The sequence below is a fragment of the Hyla sarda genome, chromosome 2 (assembly GCF_029499605.1).
Source record: "Hyla sarda isolate aHylSar1 chromosome 2, aHylSar1.hap1, whole genome shotgun sequence".
Classification (NCBI taxonomy): Eukaryota; Metazoa; Chordata; class Amphibia; order Anura; family Hylidae; genus Hyla; species Hyla sarda.
This window is the reverse complement of record NC_079190.1, coordinates 333,463,706-333,481,558: the sequence shown is the minus strand read 5'-3', so window position 1 is coordinate 333,481,558 and position 17,853 is coordinate 333,463,706. Positions and strand designations below refer to the sequence as shown.

General features: G+C 42.7%; 1 protein-coding gene across 2 annotated transcripts in view; it reads right to left on the bottom strand.

The window, feature by feature from the left end:
- Window positions 1-17,853, bottom strand: part of LOC130356436 (polymeric immunoglobulin receptor-like) — a 93,966-nt gene that overhangs the window by 9,476 nt on the left and 66,637 nt on the right. For both annotated transcript variants that reach the window (XM_056557989.1, XM_056557988.1), the window contains exons 8-10: window positions 8,250-8,365; window positions 4,042-4,161; window positions 3,914-3,936 (exon numbers count right to left, since the gene is read on the bottom strand). In XM_056557989.1, the coding sequence (XP_056413964.1) occupies window positions 3,914-3,936; window positions 4,042-4,161; window positions 8,250-8,365 (259 nt within the window). The remainder of the gene's footprint in view (window positions 1-3,913; window positions 3,937-4,041; window positions 4,162-8,249; window positions 8,366-17,853) is intronic.

Below are 17,853 nucleotides of genomic sequence, written 5' to 3'. Positions count from 1 at the left end.
TGCTACCATACTATCCATAAGAGTTGCTACCATACTATCCATAAGAGTTGCTACCATACTATCCATAAGAGTTGCTACCATACTATCCATAAGAGTTGCTACCATACTATCCACAAGAGTTGCTACCATACTATCCATAAGAGTTGCTACCATACTATCCACAAGAGTTGCTACCATACTATCCATAAGAGTTGCTACCATACTATCCATAAGAGTTGCTACCATACTATCCATAAGAGTTGCTACCATACTACCCATAATAGTTGCTACCATACTATCCATAAGAGTTGCTACCATACTATCCATAAGAGTTGCTACCATACTATCCACAAGAGGTGCTACCATACTATCCACAAGAGTTGCTACCATACTATCCACAAGAGTTGCTACCATACTATCCACAAGAGTTGCTACCATACTATCCATAAGAGTTGCTACCATACTATCCATAAGAGTTGCTACCATACTATCCATAAGAGTTGCTACCATACTATCCATAAGAGTTGCTACCATACTATCCACAAGAGTTGCTACCATACTATCCACAAGAGTTGCTACCATACTATCCACAAGAGTTGCTACCATACTATCCACAAGAGTTGCTACCATACTATCCATAAGAGTTGCTACCATACTATCCATAAGAGTTGCTACCATACTATCCATAAGAGTTGCTACCATACTATCCATAAGAGTTGCTACCATACTACCCATAAGAGTTGCTACCATACTATCCATAAGAGTTGCTACCATACTATCCATAAGAGTTGCTACCATACTATCCACAAGAGTTGCTACCATACTATCCATAAGAGTTGCTACCATACTATCCATAAGAGTTGCTACCATACTATCCATAAGAGTTGCTACCATACTATCCATAAGAGTTGCTACCATACTATCCATAAGAGTTGCTACCATACTATCCATAAGAGTTGCTACCATACTACCCATAAGAGTTGCTACCATACTATCCATAAGAGTTGCTACCATACTACCCATAAGAGTTGCTACCATACTATCCATAAGAGTTGCTACCATACTATCCATAAGAGTTGCTACCATACTATCCACAAGAGTTGCTACCATACTATCCACAAGAGTTGCTACCATACTATCCATAAGAGTTGCGACACATCTCTGAAGTGATATAATAATCATCTGCTATTCAGAACTGTTCACTGAATTTTATGTTTACATATTTTTTTTTTCAATTTCATTATTCATTTCATAATTTTTTTTAATTACATTATTATATTTTACTTTCTCAATATATGTGAACAAATACTATTAATATTTTAACTGGATCCTTTTCTCTATCTTTTCACATATGCACCTTTGAGGGCTGGTTAATATCTAATCAATTGAAAAATTGATTATATATTTTTTCAGGATCTAGAAGCTACTTGCCCCCCTATCATCCATTTATTCTGGAGTGCTGCTTTCTTTCTTTTGTATAGATAGATGGATAGATATTCAAAGCAGGCAAAGCAGCACTCCGATAAGTGAAAAAGTAGTGGCATTTATTCACCAATAAATGAACAGCAACGTTTTGGCTTGCTCTCTATCCGTATAGATAGATGGATAGATATTCAAAGCAGGCACAGCAGCACTCCGTTTAGTGAAAAAGTGATGGCTTTTATTCACCAAAAAATGAACTGCGACGTTTCGGCTTGCTCTCCAAGCCTTTATAAAGCCTTGGCTTGATAAAGGCTTGGAGAGCAAGCCGAAACGTTGCTGATCATTTTTTGGTGAATAAAAGCCATTACTTTTTCACTAAATGGAGTGCTGCTGTGCCAGCTTTGAATATTTAAGACGGGACCTGGGACCAAGGTCTAACCTCAGCCTGCACCCATTCACTAACTTCAGTGTGCTGCTCCACCTGCTCATTTACGTATAGATGGATAGATAGATAGATAGATAGATAAACATATAATGCTGCAGCACACAATTCCAAAGAAAGGTGAAGTTTATTCCATCAAAAAACAAGTGTCCATAAGCAACGTTTCAGCCAGCTCACCTGACCTTTCTCAAGCTCAGTACAAATGGTGCCAAACCACATTTAAATAGGGATACCACTCAGGTATCAATAGTGCAATCCATACATCACTTTAGTGTAAACATTATACATACAGAACATCAGATGCTAATATGGTGTCTCACATTAATATCAAACCATACATGTGCTAATACAAAGTCAATATATAAATGCAGTTAATCCCTGCCAGTGTGTACAGTGCTCCCAGTATTCCCCCACCTTAATAGGACAATGATTAATAAATGAATCACATCCTTGTGACAATTAAAATCAAAAACATACAGTGCTTCTTGGCTCACACATTCACTGGGACATCCATGTGCATTCCATTTGGAAACAAAAAGAGAGCGCTTGCGCGTCACACATATCGTTCGCTATAGTGAAACTCCTGTGCTTGCATGTCACATAAAGATTCTTAATGCACACGCGCTGGAGGAGTGTTATTTCCAGCAAGGGACATGAGTGAGTGCAGAGTGTGACTACAACCATGGCAACCCGGCTCTCAATCTTTGCACTTGCGCATAAGAAATCAGAGACCAGTTCAGCCATCTTAGATAAGGGCATTATGGCATAAACTATGGGAACATAAAACAATTATAATAAATACATAAATATAAGTGGACAAAACAATAGAATGGTAAGTAATGAATAAATAAATGTAAGTGGACAAAAAAAATTATGGAAAAAATAAAAAATATATATATTGAAAAAATATAATAATCCCACTGGTAAGGGCAATATTTACAGCAGTGTTCACACTATACCTGCACCCAAAATTCATCAATAATACGTTGAAGTGGTGAGTCTACAAGACCGGGGCCCAATACAGATGCATCAGGACCAAATCCCCCTAGTCACATATCCATCTACAGTCCCATCAAATAGATGGGTTCCTCAGGTAGAACGCAGACGGACTCCCCTCAACTACAACCCTCACGGTCTAGAATGGCTAGGGTAGGTATGTATGGTTTGATATTAATGTGAGACACCATATTTTTCTGAAGTTCTGTATGTATAATGTTTACACTAAAGTGATGTATGGATTGCACTATTGATACCAGAGTGTTATCCCTATTTAAATGTGGTTTGGCACCATTTGTACTGAGCTTGAGAAAGGTCAGGTGAGCTGGCTGAAACGTTGCTTATGGACACATGTGTTTTGATGGAATAAACTTCACCTTTCTTTGGAATTGTGTGCTGCGGAATTATATGCTTCTTTATGTACTACATGGATCCCTGACCCAGGTCCTAATTCTCCGTGCACCATCTATATACATATATATATATATATTTTTTTTTTGGGGGGGGAGGATTGTGCTGCTTTCCTACTTTTTGCAACTCTTTGTATATAGGAAGTTTAGCATTACACAAGACTTTCAGATGTCTTCATGTGATCTATCAGGAGCTTCTTAAAGGGGTACTCCGGTGCGTACACATCTTATCCCCTATCCAAAGGATAGGGGATAAGATGCCTGATCGTGGGAGTCCCACAGCTGGGGACGCCCGTGATCATGCACACGGCACCCCGTTTGTAATCAGTCCCTGGAGCGTGTTCGCTCCGGGTCTGATTATGCTCGATCGCAGGGCCGGCGGCGTGTGTCGTCACGCTCCGCCCCTCAATGCAAGCCTACGGGAGGGGGTGTGATAGCTAAGTGTAAGCACCGGAGTACCCCTTTAAGAAGCTCCTGATATATCACATGAAGACATCTGAAAGTCTTCCTTTGGATAGGGGATAAGATGTGTAAGCACCGGAGTACCCCTTTAAAGAGCCATGTACTTACATAATATGAATAGACTAAAAAGTATACCATGAATAGCTGGGTGACTTGGTTTAAAATATGTTATATATAAAAGGTTATAGTCAAGATAATTTACCTTTTTCTTGATCTTTGGTCCATCTACAATATAAATAATTCCGATGTTATCAAATATATTTTTTAAGTGATAACCATAAATAAAATTTGCGATTCATAAGGATTTAGATCAAATTCTTTCATTCTCACCTTTTGAGTGGCTGATATCAGTTTCCTGAGTATCAATCACTGCAGGGTTATCCTTGCCTATGCCATTATCCAGGTCAGTCATGCTTATGTTAGTTCTATAGCTTCCAATGGAAACCAAATCTGAATTATTATAAAATGGAAATAATAGAAAATATTAATATCTGATGTCACAATCATTTTCATAAATATAATATATTTCACTGACCAGCGTTAGTGGACACAGCATTGGTTTAGCTGAATGTGAGAGACCATTGACAGATGTGTTCACATCATATTTTTCCCCATTCTTAAGTGTATTTGCAGGGAAAAGCTCCTGATGTCTACAGATATAACCAGTGGCCATGCTGTCGCATTGGCGCAATATATTGGGTTGTAGCACGTCAACACCTTGTGGCCCCTATATTGCTCTATGCATTTGCATAAAGCTGTGTATGTGACCGGAAATTCATACACATCACCAGTCACTTACACAATAGTTTCTGTGGTGCCCTATGCAAACAGTGTAGCCCACCACAGAAACTATGTAAGTGGAACAAGGACTCTTGTCAAATTCTGACAGGAGTCTCCTGCTCAAGTTACTGAGCCAGTGAGTCTCTATGCTTACTGAACCAGCGAGGCTATTACTGTTAGTAGATTTGCGGGGCTGGGTGGTCTTAATTGAAACCCAGAGACTATCAGGGCCAGCACCTGTATCAGGTGAAGCATGAGCTCTCCTTCCAAGGGGCAGATTGCAGAAGGTGTGCCATATTTTGGAACACAATCCTCATGTCACGCTGTATACCTGGCCCAGGGAATATACTAACAGTGTCCCTGCTCCTGCTACCAGTGTAGGGTGACATGGAAAGCACACAAGGAAACACAATCTACTGCCAAGAGCAGATGTTGCAGCTCCTTGTAAAGAGAACCACACTGATGATGTTACAAGCTTTAGATACAACGGGCCACACATATACAGTTTGTAACTACATAGTGGTTGTGAAGGGGTTAAAGTATAAAAGGGCTGATGTTATGCCTTCTGCACCTTGCTCAGGGAGTATAGGGTTCAAGCCAAATTGAGCAATACATTTGAAACAAATTAGACAGTCAGTTCTATTGAAATCTTCTAATATCGAAAAAGCAACCTGGACAAAGGAACAAAGAACTAACATGTGGTAAATGTTAGATAAGCAATTATATGTTATATCAATACCAGCAATTTCTATGCTAAGGGTACACAATCTTGCACAGAGAATGTAGCTTATAAGCAATAAATACAGATTTATGGCATGCTCTATGGAAAATGATATGTTGTTTTTAGTTTGTTACTTTTCCATAGTATGACAATAGTGACCTTTACTACCATCACTATTGCAAATGTGCCCCGAAAACTGGCTTACATTACTTGTGTGACAGTTATTATAAGTTTTAGACACTTTTTCAAGGCATTTGACATAAGGGGCTTGGCCTTAACAAAAGGTGCATGGCTTGGGTAGGAGTAAATTATAATGAAACATTTTGCACCAAAAATGCACCAAAACTCTGGCGTAAGATTTTGATGCAGTTTAGGACAACTAGTATGTGAACAACATAAACCCTATGGGCAGGGGTCAAGTCCTGGGAAATAAAGTGTGGGAACTCACCCAAGATTTCCACTCAAGAGCTGGTCCTGCAGGACTCCTGCAAATGAGAACAGTGTTCCTGCTGTGGAAAAAGTGCAGGAACTCAGTTCCCACCCATTCCTGCAGGACTTGAGCCCTGCCTATGGGAATAAAAGGAGAAATAGGAGAAAACCAATTTGGCTAACCAAAACAGTTAAGGAAGCAATAAACAATAAGAGGAAAGCGTTTAGACTATTAAAACAAGAAGTTAGTGGGAAAACATTAAAGAATTATAAGGAGAGAAATAAAATATGTAAAAAAGAAATAAAACTCGAAAAAATTGCAGCAGAGAGAAGAATTGCCATAGAAAGTAAAAAGAACCCCAAAATATTCTTCACCTACATAAATAATAAGACATTTTTAACTGAAAATGTGTGCCCTTAATAATTAATCAAGGTGTAATGGTGGAGGAGGATGAGGAATAGGCCAATCTACTAAATAATTTCTTCTCTTCTGTATTTACAAAGCAAAATCCAATGTCAGATAACGGGGAGGGAAGAAATTAAATTCTCCTGCAAATCTCACCTGTTTAAACCAAGAAAAGGTGAGGTGCCACCTTAGTAACATAAAAAAACACAAATCACCAGGCCCAGAAGGCATCCATCCCAGGGTTTTGCAAGAATTAAGTACCGTGCTAGACAGACCATTATTCCTTATATTTAAAGATTCTACAATGACAGGGATTGTTCTACAGGAATGGCACTTAGCAAATGTGGTATCAATATTTAAAAAGGGGTCAAAAAGGGATCCTGGGAACTATAAACCTGTAAGTTTAACATCTGTAGTGGGTAAGATTTTTAAGGGTTTTCTAAGAGATGCTATTCTGGAACATCTTAATATAAATAACCCTCTAACACTGCACCAACATAGGTTTATCCGGGATCAGTCCTGTCAGACTAATCTGATCAGCTTCTATGAGGAGGTCAGTTATAGGTTGGTCCGGGGTGAAGCTGTGGATGTTATATATCTGAATTTTTCCAAGGCGTTTGATACTGTGCCACACAAAAGGTTAGTACATAAAATGAGGATGCTGGAACTGGGGGAGGTCATATGTAAATGGGTTAGCAACTGGCTCAGTGACAGGAAGCAGAGGATGAGTATCAATAGAACTTACTCCCGTTGGGTAACAGTTACTAGTGGGGTTCCACAGGGGTTAGTACTGGGTCCACTTCTTTTCAATATGTTTATTAATGACCTTGTAGAGGGATTACAGAGTAAAATTTCTATATTAGCAGATGACACCAAACTGGGTAGGGTGATTACCACAGAGGATGATAACATAATATTATAGAGGGATCTGGGGAAGCTGGAGGCTTGGGCACAGACATGGCAAATTAGGTTTAATGTGCATAAATGTAAGGTTATGCACTTGGGCCATAAAAACAAAATGTACAATTATGTGCTAAATAATAAGACATTAGGTAAAACTTCGAAAAAGACTTGTGGGTACTAGTGGACAGTAAACTCGACTTTAATGATCAGTGCCAGGCAGCGGCTGCCAAGACTAAAAAAGTCATGGGATGTATTAAGAGAGGCATAAAGGCTCATGACAGGGACATCGTTTTGCCTCTGTATAAATCACAAGTCAGACCACGTATGGAGTATTGTGTCCAATTCTGGGCACCCGAATATAAAAAGGACATAGCTGAACTGGAAAGGGTGCAGAGGAGGGAAGCAAAGATAATTAATGGTATGGGAGGATTACAGGACCAAGACAAGTTATCAAGCTTGGGGTTATTTAGTTAGAAAAAAGACATCTTAGAGGAGATCTGATTATAATGTACAAATATATGAATGGACATTTAGGCCGGTAACCATGACAAAGGGCATCCTCTACATCTAGAGGAAAGAAGGTTTCACCATCATCACAGACAGAGATTCTTTACTGTAAGAGCAGTGAGACAATGGAATGCTCTGCCACATGATGTTGTGATGTCTGAATCAATAAACAAGTTCAAGGGGGGCCTGGGTGTTTTTCTAGAAAGTAATAACATTAGAGGTTATGGATAGTAGATTTATGGGGATAGAACGTAGATCCAGGGATTTATTCTGATCACCATATTGGGGTCGGGAAGGAATTGGCATCAGCCTCATGGGGGGGGGGGTTGCTTTCCTTTGGATCTACACAGATCTTAGGTTGAACTCCATGGACTCTTGTCTTTTTTCAACCTTACAAACTATGTTATTATGTTACTGGTAGCTGGACTAAACTTAGACTAGACAATCTGAGAATATCTAAGATTTATCAAAGAGCACAAATCACTGTCATGAATCTGACACATTCTTAGACAATCTAACCTAAGTTTAGTCCAGATACTAGTTGTCTTGAACTGTATCAAAATCTTACGCCAGACTTTTTGTGCATTTTTGGTGCATAATTTTCATAAGGTCATTGTCCAAAATTTTTTTAGTAATTTTAACCCCTTTCTTTTCTTCTTCATGTAAACGATTAAGCTTATAAAATGGTTGCCATTATTGTAACAAGGTACTGAAATAATCAATTACTAGTACAGCGCTCACATTAATATAAATGTTTAAGAAGCCATTGCCATAGATACATTTTCAACATACCTGAATTCTTCCTTCTTTTCAGTCTAACGATGAAGAAAACAGCAGATACTATCAGGACCGCAGCGCAAACTGACAGAATGGCAGGAACCAGAATGTCAGGTTTGTTCTCAGCAATGCTAAAAGACAAAAATATCATTTTTATTCGAAATTTGTAAATTGTTGTAATTTAGGAAAAGTAATGAACACCCAGGAATTATGCAACTCATAATGACAAAATTGTTTACATGCACGAAAATATATTTGATACTAAATTACTGTGTTTTTGAATTACTATTTAACATCTTCAGTTTAAGCTGATATAACTGTATGCCAATACATTGTGATCTTTGTCACTATACATACAGGATTGACTGCACAGATAGTTCTGCCACCTTTTAGGTTCCCAGGTCTATTTGCACATGCCTAGTCTCTGAGCATATCGACAGGAAATCCAGTGATAAGATTGAAGAGGGGAGACCACTTTGAGCATGGCATGATTGCTTTTGACTTTTTGTTGCTAAGTAGGGTAGCTAGTATTAAAGGTTCTTCCGGTGTCACCACTAGAGCTGGATCTCAGCTGTCTTTTGCAGCCAAGTACCTGTTTTGGGGCAACATAGGACACCCATTCGGGGCTTATTCTACAGCTCAGTAAAAATCATTCGCTGTAGAATAAACTCCCTTGGGGGCTGTCAATAAAAACATTTAAAGGGGTACTCTGGTGGAAAACTTTTTTTATTAAATCAACTGGTGCCAGAAAGTTAAACAGATTTGTAAATTAGTAGAGTGTGGATCCAATTGTTTTAGTGAAAATAAAAGTGTGTTTATTATAGAACAATATAGTGTGCAGCCAATCACCTAGCAGGGCCCTTGCAGGTGAAAGGTAATATAATGTTAAAATATTAATAAAAAATAAAATAAAAAATAATTGCACAAAAATACAAAAGATAAATTAAATTAATATTTTGGGGAGTTCATGTCTGCCACACTGTCCCAGATCAGATTGGGTCCCAACATGAGTCAGCGTATCATGGCCTTATATAGACGCCCCCTGGCACAAATCCGTATCAACGGCCAATTATCTACACCGTTCGAGATTTGTAATGGTACAAGGCAGGGGTGCCCCCTCTCACCCCTATTATATGTTCTATGTATGGAACACCCCCTCACCGCAATTCGGAATAATCCGGACATAAGGGGGTTGTCTCTGTCTAATGACCATTACAAATGTTCAGCGTTTGCGGACGATGTACTATTATATGTCTCCTCCCCCCTCACATTATTACCCTTCTTAATGACCACTTTAACCACATTCTAGAATTATAGCAATTACAAGCTGAACCTCACAAAAAGTGAGGCCCTGAGCATGACTCTTTCTCCTCATGACATAGCCCAACTCAAATCACTGTACCCATTCAAATGGCAACCCGTGGCCCTGAAATATCTGGGAGTCCATGTACCCTCACTTCTTGAGGATACGTTTAAAGTTAATTTCCCCCCTCTGTTGCAAACACTGCGTAGCGATCTGTCCAGATGGGAGCGCAGAGATTCTTCCTGGCTGGGGCGGGTTAATATCTTTAAAATGAATGTGCTTCCCCGACTCCTTTATTTATTTGCCGGAGTTCCGACGCATATTCCTCACTCATTCTTTAGGGAACTCTCTGCGCTTCAGTCTGAATTCGTTTGGGCTCGCAAGCGGCCACGCATTGCTAAAAAGATCTTGTGTAAGCGTAAGAAGGAGGGAGGCCTAGCTTTGCCAGATTGTCTGTCGTACTACCTGTCAGCGGTCCTGGTTCATGTCCTAGATTGCTTCCACGTTAAGTCTAACAAACAGTGGGTCAGAATGGAGGGACGCTCTAGTGGTTACGTCCCCAGGAACCTGCTATGGATATATGCTCCGACACTGCACCCGGTCATGGATTCAATAGTGAAAATGTACTCATCTTATTTAGACCGTCAATCCCTAATACCAAAGGATGGTCCATTAGTCCCGATATTTGGTACTATAGCCTTCCCTCCTGCCCTCTCTTCCCCGACATTCCTCAGTTTTCATCGATCAGAAGACACCACATTTCACTCGGTACTACAGAACAATGCCCTGAAGCCCCTCCCTGACATTCTAGGTGATGCCCCCCACTCTATACTACATTCTTTTCAGTATAACCAGCTGAAGCATTTTTATTACTCCAACAAAGATACTCTCAACCTCCACAGACAACTTACCCCGTTTGAATCATTGTGTATGGCGGCTGACGCCCCACCGCACGCTGTGAGTGTACTATACTCCTTAATCTCAGATATGGACTCCTCCACATCTTTACCCTTTCGTTCTGCATGGGAGGGGGAGATAGGCAGTGCGATTACGGACGCTGACTGGTGCAATGCCTTAACCCTCTGTCATAGGTCCTCCATCACCTGCAGGATGCACGAGACTAATTATAAAATCATTTCCCGTTGGTACAGGATGCCTGCTCTTCTCTCTCGTATATATCCTTGTGTCTCTGATTCTTGCTGGAGATGTGGAGGCCCGGGGGGGGGGGGGGGCACTGACACATATCTGGCTGACCTGCCCAATGCTCAATAACTTCTGGTCCTCCATCCTTGACACAATCCACACACTAACCTCCCTTCCTCTCCCACAAACTCTGCTAACACTGTTGCTCTCTGTTCTCCCATGAGACTCACCCAAGCTCTCAGCGAAACTAGCTAACTTTTTGCTGATGTCTGCCAGAGCGGTGATTACCAGACTCTGGAAGTCCTCCATACCCCCCACTTACTCATCCTGGCTTAACCTCTTCAGGACACAGGGCGTATGAATACGCCCTGCATTCCGAGTCCTTAAGGACTTAAGAAATCCAGTCCCCACCGCTAGCCGGTTGGGGACAGGAGCCAGATGCCTGCTGAAATCATTCAACAGGCACCCCGCCACATCGCCCAGGGGGGTCCTGGGACCCCCCCATGTTGGCGATTGGAGAAAATCGCATGTCAATTCAGACTGATCTGAGCTGTCAGCAACAGCCCCGATCAGCCTAAGGGATAGGAGTGAGGTCGCAAAGCTGCGATCTCCTCCTATCCCCTGCCATTAGCAGAACGGAGTTCTGACCAATGGCAGCACAGGACAGGGGGTTGCCATGGCAACCCCCCGTTCTGCCCGCCCCTGGATGTCGAGGGGATCTGGGAAGAAGATGGAGGCCGTACCTGCAGGAGAAGATGCCTGGGGACCCGGGATCTTCGCTGGAGCCTGCTGGATCAGGTAGGGAATCGACAGTGGGGGGGGGGGGGGGGGGGGGGGAATTGAAAGTGAAAGTAAATCGATCTTTACTGTGGCAACCACTAGGAAGGCCAAACTGCAACTCCCAGCATGCCCAGACAGCCAAAGGCTGTCTGGGCATGCTGGGAGTTGTAGTTTTGCAACATCTGTAGGGTCACAGTTTGGAGACCACTGTTACAGTGGTGCCCAAACAGTAGCCCTCCAGATGTTGCCAAACTACAACTCTCAGGATGCCTCGACTGCCCAGGCATGCTGGGAGTTTTAGTTCTGTAACATCTATCCCTTCAGATTTAGCAATTTTCATGACATTTTTGAAAATTGCTGCTCTACTTTGAAGCCCTCAAATTTTTTTCAAAAAGCAAAAATATGTTAATTTTATAATGCCAACATAAAGTGGACATATTGTGTTTGTGAAAAAAAAAAAAATTATTTGGAATATCCATTTTCCTTAGCAGAGAGCTTCAAAGTTAGAAAAATGCTACATTTTCTAAATTTTCATGAAATTTGGGGATTTTTCACCAAAAAAGGATGCAATTAACGCCAAAAATTTACCACCAAAATAAAGAAGAATATGTTACGAAAAAACAATCTCAGAATCAGAATATTCGGTAAAAGCGTTTTTGCGTTATTAATTCGTAAAGTGACGGTGGTCATAATTGTGGAAAAGGGCTCAGTCCTTAAGGTAAAAAAGGGCTGCGTCCTTAAGGGGTTAAGGAAGTATCACACATATGTAGAATGGAGGAACTTCTTGCTGATTCCAGGAGCCAATGTACTAAATTTCATGAGATCTGGGCCCCCTGGTTAGCCTACATATCTTCACCTGATTTCAGGACCCAACACCCAGATGGATAGAGGGGATGGTTGCTGACTGGAGGTTGGACCGAGGATGTATGTGAGCCACGAGAGGATATTTCTCTATTTCTCCTTTTCTTTTTGTCTGGTCGCACTAACTATGACTCGCTCTTATGATTCACACACTTTCTCTCTCTTTCTCTCTCCCCCCCCTTTTTTTTATCTTTCCTATTTGCTTTCTTCTCTATATCTAGGTCCTCTCCTTCCTCCTCCTTACACCAGCTCCCTCCTCCCTCTTCCCTCTCTCCTCTTTCCCTGTCCCACTTTTCCTCAGTTTCCCCATTCCCCTTTCCCTACCCTACCCTACCCGTGTAAGATTTCAGGTTTATTACCATTGGACTTACACTCTGTGCCTTTTAGCCCCAAGGCACCAGTCTATACATATGAGCTCCATAGAAGAGACCAGCTCAGGTACTATGTTAATTGTTGTTCTGGACTCTCATTATTGATTCCATTTGTCTCTTATCTACATTGCCGATTAATCTTCTATGCAGGATGAGAAGTCCCGTCTCATGATTACACCTGCTATAGCAGCTCGTTTGGTCTGACATTTAAGATCATTGTCACCTATGCCTGAGTTGTACTTGAGCCTTATCTGCCTTTAAGTTTAATTTGACACATGTTTTGTTTGTGTATTTCTTGAAACTGAAAAATAAAAACGTTCTATAAAAAAAAAATGCAATAAGAAATGTGATAAAGCCAGATGTCTCTGTTGTAACATCATTCAGGACAATTGCAGTACTTTTAAATCTAATGTCACTAACGAATCTTTTAATATTAAGCACAATGTGAATTGTGAGTCAAACCATGCAGTATATCTATTGGAGTGCCCCTGCAGATTGCAGTATGTGGGCCGCCCCGTACAAACACATAGATTTAATATTAGAAAGGGGTTCCCCTTACATAGTGTATCACGTCACTTTATGCAGAAACATGAAAATAATCCTGAACATTTAAAATTAGTTATAATAGATATCATCCCCCAGACTCTAGGGACCGATTCCGCAAACTTATTAACAAGGAGTCCTACTGGATATTTAAGTTAAAATGTCTGTATCCGGACGGGCTTAATGAGACAATAGAGAATACAGTATAAGTACACACCCTCTGATTCCCATAGTGATCCGTTGCTAGGTTTTATTCCTTAATTTGTATTCTGATTATTATTATTGATATATGTATATCTATTTGTGTATTTTTTATTACTATTAATATTTTGTATTTTTTACTTACCTATGGTTTTTTTTGGTGTGACCTCTTCTCGCTCTGTGACCTCCGTAATACTTCCGCTCTGTCAGCTGACCATGCGAACCCAGAGAGAGTGACACATCACTTCCGCCCGGTTAGCTGATCCCGCGGCTCCGGAGCAGTATGTAAGTTAATTAATTAAGCTTGTTCCCCTTTCATATATATATATATATATATATATATATATATATGCACTTAGGTCATTCTATTGTTGCGAACCTGAGGAAGACGCCGGTTCTGGCGTTGAAACGCGTTGTTCTACAATAAATCATATTTATTCATATCTCGCTATTGCCTGAGTGCCCTTGTGGCTAGTGCTGCTATTCACCTATTGCGCCTTGTGGAATCCCTGTGAGGTTGGAGGTTGAAGTATTGCAATATTGGACACCAAGCTATGGTGGAGGGATCGGCTGCATGGTGGTGATACCTTACATATTTACATCAGTGTTGTGCCTAACTGGGAGCACAACCTACGGGGTGAGCAATTTTCATGCTAACTTTTCTGATATTTTCTCACCCCGACTTTATTACACTACGGAGCGCTTTGTGGTTTCTGTTCATAGTTACATATACATAGTTAGTACGGGCGAAAAAAGACATACGTCCATCAAGTTCAACCAGGGAATTGAAGGGTAGGGGTGTGGTGGGATATTGGGGGAAGGGATGGGATTTTATATTTCTGCATAAGCATTAATGTTATTTGTTCCAGGAATGTATCTAACCCTGTTTTAAATGCATTAATCGTTCCTGCTGTGACTAGTTCCTGAGGTAAACTGTTCCATAAATTCACAGTTCTTATGGTAAAGAAGGCGTGTCACCTCCTTGAGACTAAACCATTTCTTCTCCAAATGGAGGGAGTGCCCCCTTGTCCTTTGAGGGGGCTTAACCTGGAACAGTTTTTCTCCATATGTTTTGTATGGGCCATTAATATATTTATAAACGTTTATCATATCCCCCCCTTAAACGTCTCTTCTCAAGACTAAACAATTGTAACTCCTTTAATCGCTCCTCATAACTAAGATGTTCCATGCCCCATATTAGTTTAGTTGCGCGTCTCTGCACCCTTTCCAGCAACACAGTGTCCCTTTTATGGACTGGTGACCAAAACTGAACAGCATATTCCAGGTGAGGCCATACCAATGCTTTATAAAGGGGGAGTATTATGTCCCTGTCCCTCGAGTCCATGCCTCTTTTGATACATGACAATATCCTGCCGGCTTTGGAAGCAGCAGCCTGACATTGCTTGCTATTCTGTAGTCTGTGATCTACAAGTACACCCAGATCCTTCTCTACCAGTGACTCTGCAAGTTTAACACCCCTAAGACATATGATGCATGCAGGTTATTAGTACCCAGATGCATAACTTTACATTTATCCACATTGAACCTCATTTGCCAAGTGGATGCCCAGACACTTAGTCTATCCAAGTCATCTTGTAACCTATACACATCCTCTATAGACTGTACCGTGCTACAAAGCTTGGTGTCATCTGCAAAGATAGAAACAGAGCTGTTAATACCATCCTCTATATCATTGATAAATAAATTAAACAACAGCGGGCCCAGTACTGAACCTTGGGGTACACCACTAATAACCGGGACCAATCAGAGTACGAATTATTGATTCACCACTCTCTGGGTACGATCCATGAGCCAGTGTTCAATCCAGTTACAAACTAAAGTTTCCAAGCCCAAAGACCTTAACTTACCTGTCAGATGTCTATGAGGGACAGCATCAAAAGCTTTAGCAAAATCCAGAAACACTATATCCACAGCCATTCCTCTGTCAAGGCTTCTACTCACCTCTTCATAAAAGCAAATTAGATTCATGTTTGTTATTTGAAAGGGCAAGCTGGGCTAAAAAAATTAAAAGGTGAACTCAACTGCTTTTTTGAAGGTACTCAATCCTTGCTGCTCACTAGAGAAGGGCGAATCAAAGCTGACAATTTCATGAAAAACTAGATTCTAAAGGAATCCGAATTTACTTGCACTTTGTGGTAATAAATCACTTCATCCACTACATTTTGTGTGGGCTGGGGGGCTAAAATGCACGTATGTGGACATGGGGCAAGAAAGTCTGGGAAGGCAGGTAGGCGGGATCACCCTGAATAACATGGCGGCATGCAGCCTATCAGCAGCAGCCAGCCCTGTTGTTACGCCGAGCGCTCCGGGTCCCCGCTCCTCCCCGGAGCGCTCGCTACACTCCTCTCACTGCAGCGCTCCGGTCGGTTCCACGGACCCGGGGCGCTGCGATACCGCCTCTGGCCGGGATGCGATTCGCGATGCGGGTAGCGCCCGCTCGCGATGCGCACCCCGGCTCCCGTACCTGACTCGCTCTCCGTCAGTCCTGTCCCGGCGCGCGCGGCCCCGCTCCCTAGGGCGCGCGCGCGCCGGGTCTTTGCGATTTAAAGGGCCACTGCGCCGCTGATTGGCGCAGTGGTTCCAATTAGTGTTTACACCTGTGCACTTCCCTATATCACCTCACTTCCCCTTCACTCCCTCGCCGGATCTTGTTGCCTTAGTGCCAGTGAAAGCGTTTCCTTGTGTGTTCCTAGCCTGTGTTCCAGACCTCCTGCCGTTGCCCCTGACTACGATCCTTGCTGCCTGCCCCGACCTTCTGCTACGTCCGACCTTGCTTCTGTCTACTCCCTTGTACCGCGCCTATCTTCAGCAGCCAGAGAGGTTGAGCCGTTGCTAGGGGATACGACCTGGTCACTACCGCCGCAGCAAGACCATCCCGCTTTGCGGCGGGCTCTGGTGAAAACCAGTAGTGACTTAGAACCGATCCTCTAGCACGGTCCACGCCAATCCCTCTCTGGCACAGAGGATCCACTACCTGCCAGCCGGCATCGTGACAGTAGATCCGGCCATGGATCCCGCTGAAGTTCCTCTGCCAGTTGTCGCTGACCTCACCACGGTGGTCGCCCAGCAGTCACAACAGATAGCGCAACAAGGCCAACAGCTGTCTCAACTGACTGTTATGCTACAACAGTTTCTACCACAGCTCCAGCAATCATCTCCTCCGCCAGCTCCTGTACCTCCTCCGCAGCGAGTGGCCGCTTCTGGACTACGACTATCCTTGCCGGATAAATTTGATGGGGACTCTAAGTTTTGCCGTGGCTTCCTTTCCCAATGTTCATTACACTTGGAGATGATGTCGGACCAGTTCCCCACTGAAAGGTCTAAGGTGGCTTTCGTAGTCAGCCTGCTGTCTGGAAAAGCCCTAGCCTGGGCCACGCCGCTCTGGGACCGCAATGACCCCGTCACTGCCTCTGTACACTCCTTCTTCTCGGAAATTCGAAGTGTCTTTGAGGAACCTACCCGAGCCTCTTCTGCTGAGACTGCCCTGTTGAACCTGGTCCAGGGTAATTCTTCCGTTGGCGAGTATGCCGTACAATTCCGTACACTTGCTTCTGAATTATCCTGGAACAATGAGGCCCTCTGCGCGACCTTTAAAAAAGGCCTATCCAGCAACATTAAAGATGTTCTGGCCGCACGAGAAATGCCTGCTAATCTTCATGAACTTATTCACCTAGCCACTCGCATTGACATGCGTTTTTCCGAAAGGCGTCAGGAGCTCCGCCAAGATATGGACTCTGTTCGCACGAGGCGTTTCTTCTCCTCGGCTCCTCTCTCCTCTGGTTCCCTGCAATCTGTTCCTGTGCCTCCCGCCGTGGAGGCTATGCAGGTCGACCGGTCTCGCCTGACATCTCAAGAGAGGACACGACGCCGCATGGAGAACCTCTGCCTGTACTGTGCTAGTACCGAACACTTCCTGAGGGATTGTCCTATCCGCCCTCCCCGCCTGGAAAAACGTACGCTGACTCCGCACAAAGGTGAAACAATCCTTGATGTCTACTCTGCTTCTCCACGTCTTACTGTGCCTGTGCGGATGTCTGCCTCTGCCTTCTCCTTCTCTTCTGTGGCCTTATTGGACTCTGGATCTGCAGGAAACTTTATTTTGGCCTCTCTCGTCAACAGGTTCAACATCCCAGTGACCAGTCTCACCAGACCCCTTTACATCAATTGTATAAACAATGAAAGGTTGGACTGTTCCATACGTTTCCGCACGGAGCCCCTTCTAATGAGCATCGGATCTCATCAAGAGAGGATTGAACTTTTGGTCCTCCCCAATTGCTCCTCGGAAATTCTCCTTGGACTTCCCTGGCTTCAACTTCATTCCCCAACCCTGGATTGGTCCACTGGGGAGATCAAGAGTTGGGGGCCCTCTTGTTCCAAGGACTGTCTAAAACCGGTT